This window comes from Pempheris klunzingeri, chromosome 11 (genome assembly GCF_042242105.1).
Source record: "Pempheris klunzingeri isolate RE-2024b chromosome 11, fPemKlu1.hap1, whole genome shotgun sequence".
Classification (NCBI taxonomy): Eukaryota; Metazoa; Chordata; class Actinopteri; order Acropomatiformes; family Pempheridae; genus Pempheris; species Pempheris klunzingeri.
The window spans coordinates 25,698,855-25,722,839 of NC_092022.1; the positions used below are offsets into that span (position 1 = coordinate 25,698,855).

The following is a 23,985-nucleotide window of genomic DNA, read 5'->3' on the forward strand; positions in this document are numbered from 1 at the left end:
AAGTTGAAATCTAAATTATTTTTCTAATTCAATTTTATTGCTGCAATGTAATTCAATATTTAAGTTTTTTATTTTATTTTAATTTGATCAAATTTTAAATTTTGTTGTTCATGTGTTTTTTTTGGAATCACCTCATGAATCCCAATTTTCCCGCCTGTACACAACTCTGACACAGTTATCGTTATAAGTTGGTAAAGTTATGGTAACAAATTAAAAAAAATAAAAATAAAAAAACTATTTACAGAATATTTATCCAACATTTTTTTCCTGCTCTAATGGAGTCTCACACTTTATTTATCTCTAAAGTAGATTACAGTATCAATGTACTAAGTTATGGATTGAGTTGATGACGCTGGATCGTGTTTTTCATTTCTGTTTGTCACTGTATTTGACTTTTACTTTCATTCTGTACGTAAGAATAACATTACTGTAAAAGTTATTTTGTTACTGCTTTTATTCTGAAACTCATCACCACTTATGAATCAAGGTCAGTCCTGCCTCTAAAAAAACTCCAAAGCTAGAACCAGTGAAGATGACACACAATGCATCAAGTCCTGTTTCACTAAAACATCAATCATCTGAGGGTCAGAAAATTGCACACTGGGTTCTAATAGACAAAGTTCTCCATCTTCGAGAACTTCACAGTGACAATCACTAATCACTAATTCTCATTAATTTCACTTTCTGACAGTAACTGAGAGATCCAGTATACAACCTGTGGCTTCCAGTAAAATCTAGAATGGAGTTTAAAATCCTTCTCCTCACCTACAAAGCTCTTAATGTTCAGGCTCCATCATACCTTAAAGAGCTCATAGTACCGTACTACCCCACTAGAGCACTGTGCTCCCAGACTGCAGGTCTACTGGTGGTTCCTAAAGTCCTCTACAGTAGTGATGGAGCCAGAGCTTTCAGCTATCAGGCTCCTCTCCTGTGGAACCTCCTTCCAGTTTGGGTTCTGGGGGCAGACACCCTCTCTACATTTAAGAGTAGACTAAAAACCTTCCTTTTGATAAAGCCTATAGTTCAGGTCTGGATCAGGCCTTGGACCAGCCTCTAGTTATGCTGCTATAGGCTCAGACTGCTGAGGGACTTCCCATGATGCACTGGGCTCCTCTATCCTCCTCTTCCTCTCCATCCTGATGCTTCATGTCTCTTTAATGTCTGTTACTAACTTGGTATCTTCCCCGGAGCCTTTCTGTGCTTTTCTCATCTCTCTGGTTCCTGTGGATCCTGGTCCTGGTTCTCCTGCTGTGAGTCTCAGGTTCCTGTGGATCCTGGTCCTGGTTCTCCTGCTGTGGTTCTCTGGTTCCTGTGGATCCTGGTCCTGGTTCTCCTGCTGTGGTTCTCTGGTTCCTGTGGGTCCTGGTTCTGGTTCTCCTGCTGTGGTTCTCTGGTTCCTGTGGGTCCTGGTCCTGGTTCTCCTGCTGTGGTTCTCAGGTTCCTGTGGATCCTGGTCCTGGTTCTCCTGCTGTGGTTCTCTGGTTCCTGTGGATCCTGGTCCTGGTTCTCCTGCTGTGGTTCTCTGGTTCCTGTGGATCCTGGTCCTGGTTCTCCTGCTGTGGTTCTCTGGCTTCATGAATCACTGCTGAGGATCATCAGCCAGCAACACTTTTTACTGATATTAGTCGTGTTATTATTATTCATATATTCACTATTGTTGTGTTTTGTTGTTACCATATTGCTAATTGATTAGTCACACTCCTATTGTCAGTAATATAGTTGCTGTTATTATTATGGTTGTTGTCTCTCTCTGTACGACCTCCAACCCAACACAGAAAGCCCCCCCCCTCTGATCCTGGTTCTGTTCCAGGTTTCTTCCTGTTAAAGGGGAGTTCTTCCTCCACTGTTTCCTAATATAATACCTGATGCTGCTCATTCTTGAATCCTTAATGTTGAGTTCTTGAATCGTTGTGTCTCTCTCTTCATTAAAGAGATTTATGGAAAGCATCTTGAAATAACACTTGCTATGAATTGATGGTATATAAATAAAGATTGATTGATTGGTATTAACAGTCAGTGACACTGACTGGATCAGTGGATGATAAATGAGTCGAAGACAGGAGGAGCTAATAAATCAACCCAGCAGTGTTTCGGTGTTTCAGCCAACGCTACGCTGTGGATGAACATATCAACAACAGAAAAGAGGAGGGGCACAAAGAGAAATCCCTCTCCAGGTTGCTTAGGAACGTTTTGACAATGTGACAAAAGCTCATTAAAAGCGAGATAACGTGACTCAAACACTTAACAATGAAGCCCTTCGACATGGACAGAGGTAAGACGACAGAGCTTCTCAGTCGTCAGCAGCGAGCCCTGAGACACCCCATACAATGGAGAAGTATATATCCAGTTATTCAAACAATTCAAACTAACTCTCTTTAATTCAAAGTCATTGGGTGTTAATTGAATTTCTATATGTGTTGAGAGATCACACTCCCGTTATGTTACTAACAAACTGTGATTCACAAATGGTCTGACTGATTAATATTTTTTTTATATATTTTTAGCCACAGTAGTAGTTATTCTACCATTATGCTTTATATTGTTCAGCTTTTTGTAAAATATTGTTTAATTTCATTCATATTGTGTCTCATAAATAAAGGTAAACTGAGGTGCTGACCTGTGTCACCCATAATGTAAAGCATCTTGAGACAACACTATATGAACTGGTGCTATATAAATAAAGATTGATTGATTGATAAGATTTGATTCAGTCATTTGTTGCATTCACTGTAGTGGATTTGTCACTTTGGCTATTAGTGTATTTAGCATACATTAGTCTTCATCAGTGACTCATACATAAACCATGCAGCTAACAGCCTCTTATCCACTTATATTCACACAGGTTTACAGCATCAATCAATCAATCTCTATTCATATAGCGCCAGTTCACAACAGTGTTATCTCAACACTCTTTCCATAAAGAGCAGGTCTAGACCAAACTCTTTAATTAGAGAGAGACCCAACGATTCAGGGATTCAACATTAAGGATTCAAGAACCTCCACATGAGCAGCATCAGATATTATATTAGGAAACAGTGGAGGAAGAACTCCCCTTTAACAGGAAGAAACCTGGAACAGAACCAGACTCAGAGGGGGAAGCTTTCTGTTGGGGTTCGAGTTGGGTGGAGGATGGACAGAGAGAGAGAGACAAAACAAATAGCAACTACAGCACTAAAAATAGGAGTGTGACTAATAATGAACAATATGGTAACAGTGGAAAACATAACAATAGTGAATATATGAATAATAATAACAGGACTAATATCAGTAAAAAGTGTCGGTGGCTGACGATCCTCAGCAGTGATTCATGAAGCCAGAGAACCACAGCAGGAGAACCAGGACCAGGATCCATAGGAACCAGAGAACCACAGCAGGAGAACCAGGACCAGGATCCACAGGAACCAGAGAACCACAGCAGGAGAACCAGGACCAGGATCCACAGGAACCAGAGAACCACAGCAGGAGAACCAGGACCAGGATCCACAGGAACCAGAGAACCACAGCAGGAGGACCAGGACCAGGATCCACAGGAACCTGAGAGATGAGAAAAGCACAGAAAGGCTCCGGGGAAGATACCAAGTTAGTAACAGACATTAAAGAGACATGAAGCATAAGAGAGGAGCCCAGTGCATCATGGGAGTCCCTCAGCAGTCTGAGCCTATAGCAGCATAACTAGAGGCTGGTCTAAGGCCTGATCCAGCCCTGAACTATAGGCTTTATCAAAAGGAAGGTTTTTAGTCTGCTCTTAAATGTAGAGAGGGTGTCTGCCCCCCGAACCCAGACTGGAAGGAGGTTCCACAGGAGAGGAGCCTGATCGCTTCATGAATCACTGCTGCGGATCGTCGGCCACTCGTCATGTTTTTCAATATTAGCATATTGCTAATTGTCAGTGCTGTAGTCACTGTTAGTATGTTGGTTGCTGTTTGTGTTGTCTCTCTCTCTGTCCAACCTCCACCCAACATGGACCCTGACAGAAAGCCTCCCCCTCTGATCCTGGGTCTGTTCCAGGTTTCTTCCTGTTAAAGGGGAGTTCTTCCTCCACTGTTTCCTAATATAATATCTGATGCTGCTCATGTGGGAATTCTTGAATCCTTAATGTTGAATCCCTGAATCGTTGGTCTCTCTCTAATTAAAGAGTTTGGTCTAGACCTGCTCTTTATGGAAAGAGTCTTGAGATAACACTGTTATGAACTGGCGCTCTATAAATAAAGATTGATTGATTGATCAACCTCAATCCCAGCAAAAGACTTGCTCTACTAGCAAACTGTGCACCTGTAGACACTACCAGTGTGTTGTTTGTTGTTATTGCCCAAGGTTGCCCTTCACTGCCCCCCTAAAACACAGGTAAGAAAACAATTAGTGAAACCTTGGTCTGTCAATGAGCTTCTGAAGGCTTTACCCTTGAAATGGGATGAAACAGAATTGTCACGTGTGGATGATATGAGCGGGCCCGACCGTGGAGCACAGAGCATTTCCTGGCCTTTATCTCACACACAAAGCAACCTGAAGACATCTAACGACATATAATGAATGTTATGATATCAGCAGACATATTCCACTTAGCATTTAGGAATCATCAGTGACTGATACATTGAAAACCTTGAAAACCAAAGTATGGCTGTATGGGTCCTATTCATTTTTCCCTTAGACAATAATACGATATTAGGAACCTGTTCGCCAGTCAGCTTTAAACACTTCCCTCTTGAAGTGCAATGCACACGCACAAAATTCAGGGGTGCATGACGGCCGAAACCACTTGCAGAGCCTTTATGCTCAACACAGGAGCCGCAATGATGTCATTCCTGGTGCACACACCCGAGCAAATCATGGGCAGCTGCAATGACTAGATGTCTAATTTTCTAACAATCATGCTCCCATATTATTTAACATAAATATGTGTTCCCGGTGTGTGTGGAGACCCTCAGACTGTCCTCTCTCTGTTTCTGCTGCTCCGTCTTCCAGTAAATGTGTGTGAAAAAAAGATAGATTTAGATTTGCCTGCCTTTATGATGTCATATGTGGATCTGTTGATCATGTGATCTGCTCCAGCCCCTCTGCGGGCCGACTGTCCCCACCCGCTGACAACCTCCCGAATCCACCTCGCTGCCAGCCATCGTTTTATCCTCGCTAACTCGACCTCCAGGTAACGTGAAGGTGTCGAAGGTGAGTGTTCTGTTGCTCTAAAACAGAGAGTTCAGCTGAAAACAGCTGCAAAAACAATATGTTTCCTGAACTTTAAACCACCAAACGTGTTCACCGGTGGAGGTGTGTATTATGTGACAGTAGCTTTAGTGCTCAGCAGCTCATACTGTACCGTAGAATGACAGAATGTTATGACCAACTAATAATTGTAAAACTGGCGTCACAGCACAAACAAAACCGCCCTGCAAATGTCCAAGCACTGACATGAAGAAGGTCGTGGTTTGGGTTAGAAGAAGAAGATGTCGTCACATATCTTACATCCCTTCAAGTAAGTCTTAAAGTTAAATTTACACAAACAGCGGCCTCCTGCGTTTCCTGTGGTGAGAATATTTTAGGACATGTTTGGGCTGATTAGACTATGTTGTTTAATGTTTAATACAGATGTCCACCCTCCTGTCTGTCCTTACAGTCAGTCAGTACCTCGTTGTTCGCAGCCTTTGGATAGATCTCCTTTCCTCCACAGTGGCTCAGCTGGGCGCAGAAGAAGGCACAGAGAGCTCTATAAGCAGGAGTCAGGTCGGGCACACCAAACGCCCTTTTGGTCATGTCGTGGCAAGGCCTGCCCCCCACGCAACAGCCTCAACTGTTGCCGAAAACTCAGTGCAGGGAAAGTCAAAGTAATTGTTAGGAAAAGGCTCTTTGTTGACAGGTGGTTCTCTGAAAAGAGCTGTTGTCCGGCAGCAGTGGGCGCTCGGTCGTGGCGGTTTGTTTGTGGTGCAGAACTGACCCAGAAGTAAATTAGTTTCTTAAGAGAACATAGAAGTATTAAAATATAGTGAGGAAGCACAACAGTAGTCCCTGAATAAGTTGTGGCTGTGACCCTTAGGGGGCTCGACCACTGCTGCCGAGGTCTGTTTTAGTGACCCAGTGGATCCAGACTCAGCTTCTCATTTCTGTTCAGGTCAGGTTTCACTTCATGTCTGATTTCAAAGTGATCTCCGAACAAAGAGAGATGATGCCAGAGTGATTTACAGCCCAGGGTTTGATCCAGGCCCCCCAAAGATGGAGTGATGATGATGGTGATGATGATGACGGTGATGGTGATGGTGATGGTGTGCTGATGGGATGAACTGAGCTGCTGCTCCTATACCTTCTCTGTGTGGGCGTTGTTAAAAACTCCTGAAGGGGGGGTTGGGGGGGAGGCGGTGGGATTGTTTACGCAGTGTCTGTCCCTCCCATTGGTCCCTCAGCAGAAGCTGCTCTGATGCGCTGCAGTGACACGACCAAGGCTCCGGCCATAAAAAGAAAGACGCCGCGCCGCGCAGGGGAAGTGTTGGAGGGCGGACAGCGAGTTTCCGTTTGATGGTGGATGCCCCTCTGCGAGTCTTAACGCGGCTGGAAGTGTCTGTCCAACTCCTGAGGTACTGACTCTACTCTTAGTACTCTATTGTCTGTCTGGAAGTTTGACTTTTCACGTTTCTCTGTAGGACATAACAACATGGAGAAACAAAGACTTGGCACCGTTGTACCATTACGCACCGGGAGCAGGTCTCCATCAGCAGGGTGTGATTTAGTGTTTGCTGAACTTAACTAACAAACTGACAAACAGAAGTCAGTTCATCAGGACACATTAAGTTTTTTCATTCATTTCTTGAGTCTTCAAACCAAAGTGGTAAATTCTGAGCGGGTCTAAACGCATCCAGACTCACAAGCATTGTCTTTTCTTTGTGTGTGTGTGTGTGTGTCAGGGACCTGGTACAGAATGGAGTGGTATGTCCTGGTGCTGATGCTGAGCTTGCCGCCCTCCATCCAAGCAGATTGCTCTTCACAGTGTCAGAAATGCGCGCAGCAGATCCTCGGCCCCGACGCCACCTTCAGCAGCTTGGTAAGACCGGAGAATTTTAGTTAGAAGTTAGAAAAGCAAAAAAAATAAATAAAGTCATGCTAGATGATGCTTGATGTTGAACAGCCTGTGCGTAAAGACTTGACATCTGAGGTGTGAGTGGATTGAGTGAAGCTCTGGACCAGCAGATAGTTTGCTGTGGCGCATGTCAGGGTTCAGATGGTCTCAGGTGTTCAGCCTCCTCGTGCTAACAGCCCAGGTGTCTTCTGTCTGTCTGTGTGTCCTGCAGTCGTGCGGCGCGGAGTGTGAGGGGCAGCTGGAGAGCTGCGGCCAGGCTTTGAGGCTGGCGGACTTCAGCCAGGACGAGGCGGAGGAGGAGGAGGAGAGCCTGCAACAGGCAAACCTGGTCAAACGCTACGGCGGCTTCATCAAGAGGATCGACAAGAACAAGAACAAAATCTACACCCCCCCGTGGCGCGACAATTACATCGTTAAGACAGGAGCGCTGCACAAGAAATACGAGGACTTGCTGAAGAGGCTGGAGGAGAGAAGTGTCGACGCGCCGGAGGATCAGGATGATCAGATGCTCCGTAGTTATGTTAAACGTTACGGCGGCTTTTTACGCAAATTCGGCCCCAAGACAAAGCGGAGTAGTTCCGCGGAGCAGGAGAGCCAGGAGCCCGAGGAGCCCGAGGAGCTGCAGAAGCGCTACGGAGGCTTCATGAGGAGGATCCGACCAAAGTTGAATAACCTGAAGTGGGACAAGCGGTACGGAGGCTTTCTGCGCCGCCACTTCAAGGTGTCAGTGCGCTCAGCCGAGGAGCCCTATTACTACGATGAGCCGAGCCTATAGGCCACCTGCTGCAGGAGGAAACTAGAACTTATGCAGGGTCACTAAATGCCACCATTTATCCAAAATGTCATATATGCCTGCCTGTTGCTTATAGCCAACAACCCTCATCTCTGTGTTATTGACATCGTCTGTCGTTCAATAAATGATGCTTGTTTAATAAAACCATCAATAAAACCACTTTCTCGTCTGTCAAACGAAGGAGCTCCTCCTAGTGCGGCTGCTTTCTGCCTCACAGCGGATCTCCTTTTACTACTGAGATATCAAGAGCACATTCTGCAGACACCATCAACACTGAGCCATTTGAAACACATTTAAATCCAAGCTTCCTCCGGAGCTGAAGCCTGAGAGAGTTTATCCTGATTTTATCATCACAAACGAGTATTTCTCTTTAGGGACTAATGCAGTTCGGTGAATCACTGTGAGCTGCAGGTACAGTCAGAATCAGTGGTGTGCATGGTATGGTATGGTATGGTATGGTATGGTTATTCCGGTTTTCCTAAAAGGTGAGAGGGAGTTTTTTTTTTTGTTCATTTCTTTTATACAGTTTTTCACCAGAAAAAAGTCCAAAGCCAGAATAAAAGTTTTCTCTTTGGTTGGTGTCCATCAGGCTAAAGAGATGGAACCGATCAAAGTGACGTGCAAACAGTCAGACAGACAGTTTTCTGGAGGTGAAGGCTGGTGGGGGGGGGAGTGAAGGCTGGAGCCTCTGATGTGACTGCAGCAGGAACACAGGGGAGCTGCAGAGCTGCGGCACTGCTGCTCCATCTTGTGGACAAAAACAAAAAGTCATTCAGGTTACTAAACTGTCACATGATCAAACCCCCAGAGGCCCCAAACATAAACTGAAGATGTGCTGGATTATAGGAGGGAATAAAGAAGTAAAGCACAACATCGACTCACAGGATGAAGACGTCCCGTCGCCCCTCCAACACTGACGTACTCTCTACAGGGGAAATGTTGGTATCAATATGTGCTTGATGTTTAAAATGGACCTGGCAACACTTTATTATTATCTTATTTATTCCTTTATCCCCTTTTATCATTACACTTCATTTAGAACTTGATAAACCAAGAATTGTCGTGTGACGACAGCTTAGGTGACAACTGTGTCAACTCCTTTTGATGAAGACAGTGAGATGCAGTATAAAGTTCAGGGAAAAACTAGTAAGTGGACCTGGATTTACATTTTTCTTGTCAAATTAGAATCTTTTTGTCCTCGTTAACAAAGCTGAGCTCGGTCGCTCTGTGTTCACAGCAGTCGCTCTCAGATGAGGACGTTCACGTGGAGAAGATGGACTGATGCACAATTTATTCTTGAAAACTGAGCATTTATTACCGAAGTGAACAATTCTTCTTTCTCCAGCCAACATGGAATAAATCCCTACAGAAAAACAGCTGTATCAAATATATTCCTTACAAATACGTATTTACAGTAAAATCATTGCTGAAATCCACATGTTGAAAGTCGAACACCTACGAGGAAGGACCGCCTTGTGTTAAATGACAAACGAACACGATGAATGAAATGACCTGTGCTGATCGTCACAGTAGATCCAGGGTCCAAACTAATGGATGAGGGTGATGACAGGCTGGGAGACGGGGGAGAGAACAGCTGGCCTTTGTCTCACTGCTGCTCAGCTGGCTGCTCCCCGTCTTCCTCTTTGGCCTGCTCCGGCTGACCTTCGTCATCACCATCGGCCTGGCCTTCCTCCTGTGAATCGTCTGTAGTGGTCGCCGTGGCGTCCACCACACTGATGCCGCCGACCTGCTGTTGGACGGCGGTGCCGTGCGCGGTGGCCAAGCTTTGCAGCGCGGCCGGCAGTGTCACCAGCTGGAACTGAGGCCCGACCACCTTAACGAAGGCCGTGGAGGCCGCGGAGCTGCTGGCGCCGGCCGCGCCCTCCTGACCCGCCGCCGTGGACAGCACGGTCAGGTTAGAGGTGTCGGCTGCCAGCTCCGACCCCGAGAGCGAGGACGTCAGGATGGTGTAGCCGCCCAAGTTGGCGCCGGCCTGGGCCCCCGCCACGGTCAGCACCTTCCCCAGCGGCAGGCCTGCCAGCTGGTTGAGAGGTAGAGTGATCTGGGTGGGGGCGGCGTTGACCGAGGCCGGGCCGGAGACGGCGCGGGTCAGCCGGGGTCGCTTTGGCGCGGGGGGCGCGGGGACCGGGGTGAGGGTCATCAGGACGTTGTTGAGGTGCTGGGATTTACTCTTTAGCTCCTTGGCTCGCTTCCTGTGCTCGTCACACTGCTGCTCCAGAGCTGCAGGAGGACACAACGCTTCACTGAGATTTACATGAAGCCCTTCAGTCACTTCTCTAGAGCTACGCACACACTTCATATCCTGAATGTGAAGACTGTTCAAGATTGTTGTACTGACCGGCAAGACTGCGAGTGTACTGCTCTCTGTACCGGTCCATCTGGCTCTTATGACTGGCCAGAACCTTCTTCACTAGGTCCAACATCCCAAAGTTCTGCACTATGTTGTTGAGCAAAACAGCATCTGAAAAACAGCAAACGATTCATGTCCAATGGAACACAGCCGTGTTAAACATTAAAGGGCAACTCCACCAAGTTAACAGTAACCAGTCAGTCTGCGTTTGGAGGAGGAATGAGTCTGATAAACGTCCTCCAGCGATGTCACCTCCGGCCCTGCTGCATTAACACGCCTCTTTTTACGATCCAGTCACAAGTGGGAAGCTGGACAGCTCTGAGTACAGGTGTCGACGCAACCAACTGTGTGTCTTGTTTGTGGAGCTGATGTGTCCATAATTAAAGAATATAAATATAAGACGACACTACAGCAGGAGAAGTACAGAAAAAGAAAACAGTTATTTAAAATTCTGTTTATTTTATTGAGGAAAAGTTGTTGAAGTTTGGCTGTTTACATTCATATTTCTGGATCAAATATATATTAGATTATATACTATAATAAAAGAGTCACTTTTAGAGTCTTCACTAAATGTTGAGCCTGTTTGTCCCGTCACTTTGACTGTGTTTTAAATTTTGGCCCCTTCTTTGATTGAGTGTGACCCCCCTTGCATTAGAAGAATAATGTCTGAGGCTCAGTTACTCCCACGTGTTTGTGTTTTGACAGAACTGACCCAAGTTAGTGTGTGTGTGTGTGCTTCTGACCTTTGACCTGTAGTGGTGGGTCACACACTCTTTCCTGCAGCCCCTTCAGCACCTCCTGCAGCTCCTTCTGAAAGTCCTCCACCACCTCCTCCAGCAGCCCTGCCTCCTTCACCGCACGCCAGAAGGCCACAGAGTCCTCTGGAGACACGGAGACACACACACACACACACACACACACACATTATAAAAAGCACAACTCTAATCCACCTTTCATTCCACGTGATGGTGACCGTGTGCATGCAGGTTGCTGATCACCTCCAATGGCTGTGACCCACTCTGAAGTTTCCTCCATCGCATCTGGGAACGAGGCGGCTGCTCCGTTCACTACAACACAGACAGTGAACAGCAAACACTGAGCCACATCACTACGATGACACTCAGTCTGGGTTACAGCACAGACCTGGTGGTGGTTTCACTTCCTCGCCACTCGATCTGAGGCCAAACTAATTCTCACTTACACATTATTATTATTATTATTATATTATTGTTGGTAGTAGTAGTATTATATAACACATCTCATTCTGAGTGTACATGTTGTTATATATTATTATTGTTGGTAGTAGTAGTAGTGGTAGTAGTATTATTGGTATTATATAGTACAGTGCCTTACTATGATTGTGCATGTTGTTATATATTTTTATTAGTAGTATTATTAGTAGTGGTATTATTATTATTATTATTATTATTATTATAAGACTCTGGACTCACCTGGTGCAGTAATTTACCTCTGTGTAATAATTTGTAATAATAATTTTTAATACATCTTTTTTTTTTTTTTTATTCATACTTTTATATATTTATATTTTACTTTGTGTTTGAAGTGTATTCTTATTCTTTTGGAGCTGTGTGTAACAAAAAGCAATGTCCCCCTGGGGATTATTAAAGGAATTCTGAATGTTGTCAGGCTAAAATGATCATTGTTCATTCTCATCCAGCTAATTTGGTTCGTAGAACTCACTGACAGCTGATTTGTAAATCCGAAGTTATCTTGCGTAACAGCGCGCTCTTATTGTGAAATGAAGTCAAGAATGAGGAGAGTTGAAACCTTGATCTGCATCTATATCATTGGTTAAGCGCTGACCATGTGATTAGAGTTACAGGAGGTGGATGTGTTGGGATCCTACCAGCACGCTCTGGGGTAACACATTCACAGACACGAGTCTTCCTGGATTATAACCGCTGTTAATTTGTTCCACACTGTGCTGCGCAGTGCTTCCACGGCGTCCACACTCTGGTCACTCATCAACGCTATTTCACTAGAATTCTAAGAAAGCCAATGCATCTGAAAATGACTTCAGATTTGGGGTTCACCCTAAAACATCATGGCCACAACCCGGCTAACTGTGAGTAAGTCGGCTCTGACGGTACCAGGAAACATGAATATTGTGCAGCTTCATAGAAGATGGATGAGCTCTATAAGCCAGGTGTCCTCATGAGTCCACTAGACACCGAGGCCTGAGTCTGGCTGGGTCCTAATTATGTTCAGCCTTGCTACAGTTCTCAGGTCTGTGTGCCAAAATCAGCTGTGATCATGTGGCGAACCATCAATCACAGTAGAGAAGAAGAAATGAGCTGTACTCCTCCAGAGCTGTCGCTGAAGAGGGCGGTCACATCGACAGCAGTGGAGGAAGAGCCTGGGTGCAACCTGGGCCAGGATAAATTTAACCTGAATAGTTAGCATTCAGCACTGGAGCAGAGCAGAGAGAACATCTAGGACACTTCCCCAGTCCTGGTCCAGGTGGGTCAATGTGTGATGAGACTCATTTTGTAAAACTGGCTGCCATGCTGTTAACCCGTGTTTCCCACTGTCGATCAGTTTACTACCCTCTTAGTTCTAATAACATGTGTTGCCGTGTTTCTGCCAACATACCACTGCGGCCCTAATTCAAGTGGCAGTCTAAGTGGTGTATGTGGTAACAGATCCTGCCCTGAGCTAGTGGCCGAGGCGGTGAGGCTTACAGTCAGCTGATGAGGGCGTGGCGGGAACCAGTTCAGCGGACTGCTCACTGCTAATGGACGCTTTGGTGCCCACCAGGTCTATCTTGGTGCTGCGGCAGGTGTTGGAGCAGACCTTTGAATGCTGGTAGAAGTCCAGTTCACCTGAGTCCATGATCTTCCTGTGAAATGGAATATGATGAAAGGTCTTTAGGAGGCATGATACACAACATCAGTCTGCACACATGGTGTTTACTGACCACCATGTCTGATGGAACAGTGCCATCCTGAGGCATATCAGTCCACTACAGGGCAGAGGAGATCACAGGTCACCTATATAATCCCATTTCAGTTTTGTTTGTCTCTCCCTGAAATCCAAAACAATGATGATAAGCCTCCATCTTGGTCAGTGCTGCCATATTTCCTGCCATATTTATGTTTTAAAAGGAGCATAACGCAGATTTCTTTCATGAAGTCCAATAGATTTAGAGCCATCTCAGTGTGGTCTGTAGCTCAGAGGAGTGTCCTGTGTGTGTGACAGCCCGTTACACTGTCAGTGGTATGCATGATAAGTGTTGCATGCTAAACACAACATTCTTTGTATTCATGCACATTCAGTTGTGTACGGCTCATTTTTACTTGGCTGAGCTGTATTTAACTTTACCCGTCTGGTCTAACCAAAGGCTTCTGGAAGCTAATGTTAGTACAGTGTAGACAGAGATTGTTATTAGCATTACAATAATAATCCCACATTTATAACTTGTGGCAAGTTGGAGTTCAACTTTATATTTGTTTGAGAATTATTGTTTTATTTTCTTCTCTCTAACATTACTTAGTCTTACCAAAATTGTTTTTATAACAATGTTAAATCAGCTCTACAATTATTGTTTTACTAACTGGGAAGATAAATCAGAACTGTAAATAGCAGAGTAGTACATGAGACATTAGGTTCCACCTAACGTCATCTGCAGCGGTCCATCGTCCCCGAATGAAAACGACCGATCAGAGAAGTCTCTAATCTAATCTAGCCTCACTCCTGGAGCCCACATGTGAAGCTAGTGGTGGAAAATATTGTTCTAATCCCGTACAGAGCGACGCTGCTATGTGTTGCCTTTCACAGAAATCCCAATAATTCACAGGCTCCACACACCTACAGCTCCATCATCGGCTCTAAGAGCTTGGGTTGGTCAAATTCTGCATCATTTATGCCAAATGATCACATGTGGAAAACCTGTTTAAATATTTTAATCACAGCGATAGTTAAAAGGGTCTGCTGGAGTAAAGTACACGCTGAGTATTTGAGGGGTCCAGACCTGAGCATGGTGCCGTTAAGGCGGATGGCTCTCTTCCAGTCCTTCAGAGTGGATTTCCCTGCTAAACACACAAACTCCTTTGGGCTGATGAGCTGCTCGTTGAACTAATCAGAGAGGAAAGAAAAACTGTCATGAGCCGTTGATCGTCCACTTAAATGAGACATCACATTTTACACGGCTCCATTATTTCAAAACGACCTGGGTACCTGGACACATTTCACATTAATTCCAGGGCAGACAAATTTCTTCCAGACCAGCGTAGCTTTGGCATCTCCACAGGTGATTGGGTAGAAAACATCAGCCTCCACGTCCACCTCCTCAGTTAACTTCACTGCAGAGACACACACACAAACACCTTCACGACTGCACCAGTTCCTTTATTTCTTTCGTGGGGGGCACAGACTAGTTGGTACAGAGTGTTGGGCACCAAACCTCTAACTGCTTGGAGCACCGACTATGTGGTAGCACATCACTCTGACATCTGTCCACAACATTGCATGTCTATTGTCATGTGTGTGTGCATGTATGTGATCCACCGGACTGATCCATCGGCCTCATCGACTGCTGGACTCTTTATTAGGTTGTTTGTTCGCTTACACTTGTTTATTTCAGTGAACCTTGTAAAGCACTGTGAGACACTCTGTTGTGATATTGGGCTATACAAAATAAATTGAATTGAATTGAATGTGTGTGTGTGTTTGTGTATTCAGTTAAAAAAAAGAAAGAAAAACACATAAATTCTCCAAAAGTGGGATTAATAAAGTACATCTTCTTTTTCATCCCTCACAATAGGTTGAGCGTGACAGTTCATTCTTTACCTTGTAAACAGCAGTCTGATAAAGGGAAAACATGCAACCAAGTGATGCAATGAGCAAAATGTTAACATTTTTACAAAATGTAGTTCAAAAAGTCCTGCAGGTCACATTACCAATGACATTAATATCTGATGCTGCTCATGTGGGAATTCTTGAATCCTTCATGTTGGATTCATGAATCGTTGTGTCTCTCTCTAATTAAAGAGTTTGGTCTAGACCTGCTCTTGAGATAACGCTGTTGTGAATTGGCGCTATATAAATAAAGATTGATTACCAATGACTGCCTCCTCCTTAGACATGGACTCTGCACTGCTGGACTCAGCCTCAGCCTCCACCGGTGCTACTGTGAGGACGTCCGTCCTGAGATAAACCACAGTTTGAGTTTCAATTTAGCAAACGGAACAAAGGGACAGCATCCTGAACAGTGGTGTGCATCCTTTACCCTGGTGAGGGGGTGAGCTCTGCGGTCACCAGCACCGCCTTGTCCTCCTCCACCACAGAGGGGAGGTCCTCGCTCACCGTGTCCGGGATGGTGACGATCACAACCTCGCTCATCTCCGGCATGCTGACCTCCGAGGAAGCCATGGAGGGAAGATGGAGCTGCAGCAGGACAGCAGGGAGGGAAGACAGCTGTTCATCATTCTAGTACCATTACTGTGCAACACTGGAGCTGCTTGAGTAATTACAAGAAAAGGAGGTTCCTGGTGATATGAACTGGCCAAAACATGGTTATACTAAGAGGCAAATGTAAAATACAGATGTTTCATCTGTTCAGACACGAATTAGTGGCAACAATAGCTTTACAAAGACAAAACAACACCAGGGAGCCATCATGTTCACTCTCAAACAGCATCCTGGGTGCTAACTGCTAGCTTAGCATCCGCAGTCAACGGTGACAGAAGCCGGAAGGATCCTGTGTGAACACTGTGTTTACTGGAGAGGATACCCGGCTTGTGAATGCCGGGTAGATCGTGGTGGCTTTAATTAAGAGCGTTGTATTTACACACCGAGATCGATTTGAACTAGTCACAGAGTTGTGAACGTGCTCAGACTTTACAGGTAACGCGCAGGCTTGAAGACGAAGCGCTGGAGGAGTCTTACCTTTCGGCCCCCACCTGGAGAGCCGCTGGCTGATTAATGCTGCCTGGTCCGGTGGGGAGCAGCGGGACTGTGTGGCCGCTAGCCGGACAGGATGGCCGCTAGCTAACGGTAGCTTTGTTTGGAGTTACTCCCGCGCGCCAGCTAAGAGGAGGCCGCTCACACACTCATGGCGCCGCCGGACTTTGTCTCCTTTAACGCTTCTCGCACAACACAGCCGTCCAACTCTTAGACATTTTGGAAACGACTAGTGAGAAACGTTTAATATCATCTTGACAAGACTACGTGAATGCGCTGTGCTGCAGCTTCTTCTTCTGTGGATTCATTCGCGGGTCGTAAACCACCATTAGCAGGAAAAGGTCGCCGCCTACTGTAGAAAAGGAGAACAGCGGGCCGCGGAGGAAGGGAGTGCGCAGGCGCAGTAGAGTCGCCGCTGTGTCGTAGTGATGGGAATTTCGGCTCTTTTTAGAGATCCGGTTCTTTTGGCTCCCAAGTGGCTCCTCAGTTTTTTTTGTTGCTTCAATAAATGTATTACCAAATTATGTGTAAAATGAATTACTAATGTAAAAAACACATTATATAGAGTATTTATTGTTTATATTGCTTCATTAATTTTAAATTATTTAGTTTTACTGGGGTCATAGAGCTCTCAGCTGTAGGTCTTGGTGTCTGTGCTGTTGTCCTGGATGATAGTGATGGGAATTTTGGCTCTTTTTAGAGAGCCGGCTCTTTTGGCTCGGCTCCCTAAAAAGAGCCGACTCTTTCGGCTCCCAAGTGGCTCCTCAGATTTTTTTGTTGCTTCAATAAATGTATTACCAAATTATGTGTAAAATGAATTACTAATGTAAAAAACACATTATATAGAATAGTTATTGTTTATATTGCTTTATCAGTTTTAAATTATTTAGTTTAACTGGGGTCATAGAGCTCTGGGCTGCAGGTCTTGGTGGCTGTGCTGTTGTCCTGGATGATGCTGTAGACATTGTAGGAGCAGTAGACACACTGGCACCTTCATTAACAGCAGCTTCCCTTGCTTGTCTTTTCTCCTCTAACTGAATTGATGGTGAACAGTACACACATGTCTGTGCAGGTTGTTTGTGGAGCCCGATATGAAGTTTTAATTTAGCAAAGTCTGCACTCTGCCCTCGAACTATCAATTATATTAAAATGTGTCCAAATTTCACTACGTTTTCTGTCGCTCATGTTTCTCACCTGTCCTGCTTGTAGTCTCTGACTATAGCTGCGTTTCCACCAGCAGTTCTCGGCTCGACACGACTTTTCCACCAGCGCTAGTACCTGGTACCAGGTACTATTTTAGTACCTCCTCTGCCGGGTTCCAAGCGAGCTGAGTCGAGCTGACAATGCGACGTCACCAGACTGCAGGCCACTGATTGGCCAGGGAGCAGCGTCACTTGATGAGTCATGAGAGCGACTCGATCACAAGAATCAAACCCGCCGTTTTTTAAAACCCCGGAAACAGAGACCGAGCGTTTTCATTATTTCTGTGAACGAGGTAAACGGATCCACACAAACCAAACGCTCCAGGTCCTTAGTTGTGTTTGTTTGTGCCGTATACAAATTACGCTACCGGAGTTTCGGCCCGCCTTGCTATGACGACCCCGCCCACTTTGAAGTGGTATGCTTCTGTAATGGAAACACAACCAAACCGTGCCGAGTCGAGCCGAGTAGAGCCGAGTAGTGCTAGTGGAAACGTGGCATATGTAGCAATGCTCTCTCGTCTCTCCCTCAACCCAGTTTGTGTGCTCACTGCACTGTGTGTCTGTAACCTCCCCCTCCTGCTCAGTGTGGACACACAGACACCACCACATCTTGACCAATCACGTGCGGCTTTAACAGAAAAAAGACGAGAAAAACAAACAAATCGGCTCCCGATCAGGAGCTGGCTCTAAGAACCGGATCGTTCGCGACCGACACATCACCAGAGTGCGCAGGCGCAGTAGTGTCGGACAGGATGTTTTGATCCGAGCCGGTTAAAGATCCATCTCCTCTGTCCTCTGGTCACGTGTAGAGTGAATACAGGTGTATGTGTACAGTCACTGACTTTAGTGGTGCATGAGAAACGCTTGTTTACACAGTGGGATTTAAAATGGCCAACGCTTCCTGGTCAGAAAGAATCCGCCATCTCCTTCTCCGAATGAATAACTTTTATTCACCAGGTAGATGAGTGACTCTAACAGAACAACATGTACTCGATGCTGTGGAAGGTGTTAAAGTAACCACGTCCAACTTGTTTCCTCAGGCTCATGTCGCGCGAGCTGCCTTCGGTTTGAGATAGACGGGGCGCAGGTGGGCTGGGTTCCTCCCCGCGTGGCGCCGCTGCTGAGCAGGTACCCGGAAGTGTTCAGTCCGCCACGCGGCGGCGCTGTGTCCCTCTGTCCCAGCCTGGACTCATACAGGAGGCGGTCTGAGGCGGTGGACGCCGTCCTACAGGCTGTGAGGCAGGAGGACTCCCACACCTGCCTCAGGGGATGGAGAGATGAGGTGAGACACACACACACACACACACACACACACACACACACACACACACACACACACACACACACACACGCACACACACCTGAGCTACCAACCACTCAGGATCAGTGGCAATGTGCTCAGGAACTTTTACACCTGCACCATCGGGAGCGTTCTGGCCTGGAGCATCACCACCTGGATGGGCAGCAGCACCAAGCAGGACTTCTTGGCCCTGAGGAGGACGCACCATCAGAACCACCGTCCCCAACCTGCAGGACGTCTACCAGCAGCGGTGCAGGTCAAAGGCCAGGAAGATGGCAAGAAAGGAAGATTATTTCTATTTTATTTGTTTCAGTCTGGAACAGATATATAAAGACTCTTGAAACACACACACACACACACACACACACACACTAAAATGACCCGACATGCTCTGACTAACTCCACGTAACCCATCACTACGTGGATCACAGTGATTCTGAAGCACTCTCATCTTCCAGAAATACAGCGTGATGCCCAAATTCTCGGACCCTCCTCTGATGTGGATGGAAAGAGCAGCTACCAGTAAGTTTTGGCACACAGTGGCAGCTCCGCCAACGATCAGTGATGATCATTCTGTTGTTCAGTATTATTGTATTCTACACCGCAGGTCTCTTTGGAGTGACGCGGTACGGAGTCCATATCAACGGCTACACTGTCGGTGACGGTGGGGAGGTCAGCATGTGGCTGGCACGGCGCTCCCCGACCAAGCAGACGTACCCTGGTCTACTGGACAATGTGGTGAGCACAGACTGCAGCTGACACTGTCTAGACATGCTGCCATAGTAGATTCAGCAAGCAGCGATGCTGTAGTGATGTGTCGGTCGCCAACGATCCGGTTCTTAGAGCCGGCTCTTTGAAGTGAAGGACGGGAGCCGATTTGTTTGGGGGAGGGGGGAGGTTACAGACACACAGTCACCGGCTCGACTTGGCCCTACTCGACTCGACTCGGTACGCTTTAGGTAGCGTTTCCACCGGCCCTAGTACCTGGTACCAGGTACTATTTTAGTGCCTCCTGGCCGGGGTTCCAAGCGAGCTGAGTCAAGCTGTGAAGGCGACGTCACCAGACTGCAGGCCGCTGATTGGCCAGGGAATCGTGTCACTGGATGAGTCACGAGAGCGACTCGTTCACAAGAATCAAACCCGCCATTTTTAAAACACTTGCAACGGCGACCAGGTGTAAACGTGAAAAAATGTCTTCACATAAACCAACACCGTGGTCTAATGAAGAGGTGGCGGCGTTCCTGTGCTTGGTTTCGCCCCGCCTTGCTATGGCGACCCCGCCCACATTTGAGGTGGTACCTGGTGTAATGGAAACACAACCGTACCGAGTCGAGTCGAGTAGGGCCAAGTCGAGCCGGTGGAAACGCGGCTATAGTCAGAGACTGCAGGCAGGACAGGTGAGAAACATGAGCGACAGAAAATGTAGTAAAATCTGGACACATTTTAATATAATTGATAGTTCGAGGGCAGAGTTCAGACTACACATAATTTGGTAATAAATTTATTGAAGCAACAAAAAAAAAATCTGAGGAGCCACTTGGGAGCCAAAAGAACCGGATCTCTAAAAAAGAGCCTAAATTCCCATCCCTATGATGCTGCATGAAAATTAAAGGAATAGTTCAACATTTCAGATTCAAAATTCTTCAAATTCAGAGTTGCACGAATCGTTAATGATGTTTTGTGTTGTTGAAGGCAGCAGGTGGTCTGGCTGCTGGTGTCGGCATCAAACACACTGCGGTCAAAGAATGTCAGGAGGAAGCATGTATCCCAGCAGCCATTGCTGAGAAGGCTCGTCCTGTAAGCACAATAAGGTGAGCGTCACATCACCACTCGTCTAAAAGGAGTCTCTCATACAGTGCTGGGCAAAAGTCTCAGGCAGGTGTGAAGAAATGCTGTAAAGTAAGAATGATTTCATAAATATACGATTTTGTTTATTTTTATCGATTTACAAAATGCAAACAGAAGAAAAATCTAAATCAAATCAATATTTGCTGTGACCTCCCTTTGCCTTCAGAACAGCATCAGTTCTTCCAGGTTTTGTAGCATCATATTCAGATGTATGATTGACCAGTTATACCAAACAGCTGCTCATGAGCATCAGTTTCAGGTGTAGGTGGAAACACACACAACTCGTTAGCTGAAACAGAAACAGCTGCAGGAGGATTAAAACTGGGGGAGGAACAACCAAACTGCTACCAAGGTGAAGCTGGTGAAGACAGTTTGATGTCTCAGGTCATCATGTTCAGACTGAACACAGCAACAAGACACCAGGTGTTTCTACTGCATCAGCAAGGTCTCCCCCAGGCAGAGACTTCAGAGCAGACCGGGGTTTCAAGATGTGCTGTTCAGGCTCTTCTGAAGAAGCACAAAGAAACGGGCAACGGTGATCAACCGTAGACACAGTGATCAGGCAAGGGAACTTAGTGCAGCAGATGAAAGACACATTATGTTTACTCCCCTTAGAAACAGGAAGACGTCCAGCAGCCATCAGCTCAGAACCTGCAGAGACCAGTGGGACCAGATGCACCATCTACATCATCTAGTCCACAGAAGTCCAGCCACAAGTGGTCTGAAATGTTTGGCTGTAGCAGAAGGCAGTTTGTTCACCGAAGGGCTGCAGAGCAGAACACTAATGAGTGTCAGCAGGCAGCAGTGAAGCTGGTGGAGGTTCTCTGCAAGTTTGGAGCTGCATTTCTGCAAGTGGACTTGTGGATTAGGTCAGAGTTGAGAAATACAGGCAGATACTGAGCCATCATCAGTACCATCAGGGAGGTGTCTGATTGGCCCCACCTTCATTGTTTTTCATGTGAGCCACCACTCAAACATCAGTATCTCCCAGAGTTTCTGTGTCTTTACCGCTCCACAGCTCAGCCAGAGCATGCTGCACAAGAGTTCCACTTGTTCCAAATGTTTTATAATTTACCTGAAGGATACAAACAATGCATGTTAGTGAGAAACACTGAATGTAAATGAAATGTTTGCTTACATGACACCTCCACAGGGTTTCACCTCCGGCCCCTTCAAGGGAACAGCACCACAGTTTTGTTTTCTAAAGCACCACCTTCATGGGCAGCGTCCTTCTGTCTGCTTGCTGTCATGAAACCAAGAAAGCGGTTTGAATATTTTAGTGAAATAACAATTTGCTTCAATGTGTTTTCTAGCTACACGTACGAGGATGAGGAGGGAGTGTTTGCAGAGACTCAGTTTGCCTTTGATTTGGAGCTTCCTGTGGAGTTCAGACCCAGAGTAGGGGATGGAGAGGTGCAAGACTTCTACCTCCTGCCCATAGATAAGGTCAGTATTTCAGATATAGAGTGAATATGAAATAACAGGGCCAACATTAAAAGCATGTGGTTGCTTTCAGGTGAAGGAGCTGCTGGCCACTGATGACTTCAAACCCAACTCTGCTATGGTGGCCTTAGACTTCCTCATTAGACACTCGGTTATTGAGCCAGACGCAGGTTTGTGGCTGCTGAAATCAGTGATGGCATCATTGAGGTACAGCAGTTCTTTTTGTAAAAGAAGTCTTGTGTTGACTGTATGCGTCTCATTTCAGAGCCACACTATCAGGAACTCGTGGCCGGGCTCCATCAGACATTATAGAGTCAGGATGAGGACTGAGCCCACTGTAAGAAGCCCACACACCACATGCTGTGTGTTACATCTCTTTATCCCAGCAGATGACAAATGATGTGTGGTGTGTTTGTTTTTTTCTCTGATGGCAGCTGGAGGCTGAAACTGAGCCGAGGGGAGCGCTTCACATGCTGACACATGCACTAGGTGCTGGATTTGGGACTGATGGTTGTGCAAAGATAGACCTCAGACTGTACAAACTGTCCAGTACTTTACTAAACTCCCTCAGTTCTTTGAGGACGAGGCCCAGGTTTGTTCCCCATCAAGGCTCCTTCCAGTAACTCATCCTGCTCCGACTTCTCATTCTGTCCTTTTAGGCATGTTTCAATTCAATTCAATTTATTTTGTATAGCCCAATATCACAACAGAGTGTCTCACAGTGCTTTACAAAGTTCAGTGAAATAAACAAGTGTAAGAGAACAAACAATCTAATAAAGAGTCCAGCAGTCAATGAGGCCAATGGATCAGTCCGGTGGATCAGTCCGAGGCATCACCTGCCCTTTATGACCCTCCTTCTTCGGGAAGGAAAAACTCCAAAAACCCAGTGGGAAAAGAGAAACCTCCGGGAGCACCACAGTGAAGGAGAGATCCAGCTCCCAAGGACGGACAGGCTGGAGCCTTGGACAGATGTTTGAGGCCCACACAGTGATAGTGGGGGATTAAATTAAATTAAAATATGCACGTTATGAAAATGCAGGACTAGTTTATGTAGCAACTCCGTGTGACTGATGCTGCACATACACACTGCATTATTAACATTATCATGAATACAATATTAACATCATTACTGGAATCAAAGTCCCAAAACTGGAGAAGAGCACAGAGGAGACATGAGAGATGTGAAGCTGGCTGGAGAAGAGGAAAGGAGCACTGCACTGATTCGACCTCACTGTTTTAGGAGGATCACATGATGTGTCTGGTGCTCTGTGACGGTAACCATGATTATGACCCAGGTCATAATGTAGATTTGGATATGCCTGTCTGAGGGCGGTGCTCTTGCCTTGTCCTGTGTCCTTTGAGATGACTTGGAATGAACTGGTCTCTGGTGTGATGATTGGAAATGTAGACTAAAAGCAGTTCCAGGTAGATGTAGAGGTGAGAAGCCTTTTTCTTTTAATCCTTTAACGTCCTCACCAAGAAAAAAGCTATGAAAAAATGTATTCTTTATATATTTTAGTTCCTTGGGGCACTAATTACAAGAATCAATGTTTTTTTAAGACCCCACATTTTTTAAAATACTGGCCTCTACCAAACAGTTGAGATGTCGTAAGTAAAACATGTTTTCAATAAGATATAGTGAGTCAAAATGTGCTCTACCATATGGTTGAGCAGAAGATTAAAGGGTTAATCCCTTTTTCTCCAGTGTTTTGTGAGTGAGACCGGTAAGAGCCCTGTATTCTCTTTTCCTCGGTTAGCAAACGTAGCTGATTTTGGTTATTGTTTTGGCTTTTCTCACCCTGAAGCTGAGAACTACCTAATGATGGATCAATTCTGTTTGGCCTGCCTCTGCTGTGGCACAGGGTCACTTACCGTATTTTTCGGACTATAAGGCGCACTTAAAATTCATTTTCTCAAAAATCCACAGTGCGCCTTATGGATTAATTCTGGTTGTGCTTACTGACCTCGAACTGACTTTATGTGGCACACGGCGCTCAGAAATCTGTCAAAATGTTTTAGTACGACTTTGGTAAGCTACGAAGC

The 23,985-nt window shown here is 45.8% G+C and overlaps 3 protein-coding genes across 3 annotated transcripts; 2 read left to right on the forward strand and 1 right to left on the reverse strand.

Moving 5' to 3' along the window:
- The first annotated feature begins 6,490 nt into the window (after positions 1-6,490).
- On the forward strand, positions 6,491-7,995 carry pdyn (prodynorphin). Its single transcript, XM_070840148.1, has 3 exons — positions 6,491-6,563; positions 6,891-7,027; positions 7,275-7,995. Exons 2-3 carry the CDS (start codon positions 6,905-6,907, stop codon positions 7,836-7,838), a joined length of 687 nt encoding a protein of 228 aa, XP_070696249.1. The 5' UTR covers positions 6,491-6,563; positions 6,891-6,904; the 3' UTR covers positions 7,839-7,995.
- Positions 7,996-8,896: 901 nt separating this feature from the next.
- On the reverse strand, positions 8,897-16,372 carry gmeb2 (glucocorticoid modulatory element binding protein 2). Its single transcript, XM_070839598.1, has 10 exons — positions 16,135-16,372; positions 15,476-15,633; positions 15,308-15,393; positions 14,425-14,549; positions 14,219-14,322; positions 12,930-13,087; positions 11,226-11,294; positions 10,971-11,108; positions 10,216-10,338; positions 8,897-10,097 (listed from the first exon to the last, which is right to left on the reverse strand). The coding sequence occupies exons 2-10, from the start codon at positions 15,616-15,618 to the stop codon at positions 9,463-9,465; spliced, it is 1,581 nt and encodes a 526-aa protein (XP_070695699.1). The 5' UTR covers positions 15,619-15,633; positions 16,135-16,372; the 3' UTR covers positions 8,897-9,462.
- A 1,738-nt stretch (positions 16,373-18,110) lies between these two features.
- On the forward strand, positions 18,111-22,715 carry tpk2 (thiamin pyrophosphokinase 2). The gene is made up of 9 exons (XM_070840010.1): positions 18,111-18,308; positions 18,392-18,633; positions 19,110-19,173; positions 19,259-19,389; positions 20,344-20,462; positions 21,813-21,945; positions 22,016-22,112; positions 22,208-22,279; positions 22,377-22,715. The coding sequence occupies exons 1-8, from the start codon at positions 18,239-18,241 to the stop codon at positions 22,252-22,254; spliced, it is 903 nt and encodes a 300-aa protein (XP_070696111.1). The 5' UTR covers positions 18,111-18,238; the 3' UTR covers positions 22,255-22,279; positions 22,377-22,715.
- Positions 22,716-23,985: the final 1,270 nt, after the last annotated feature.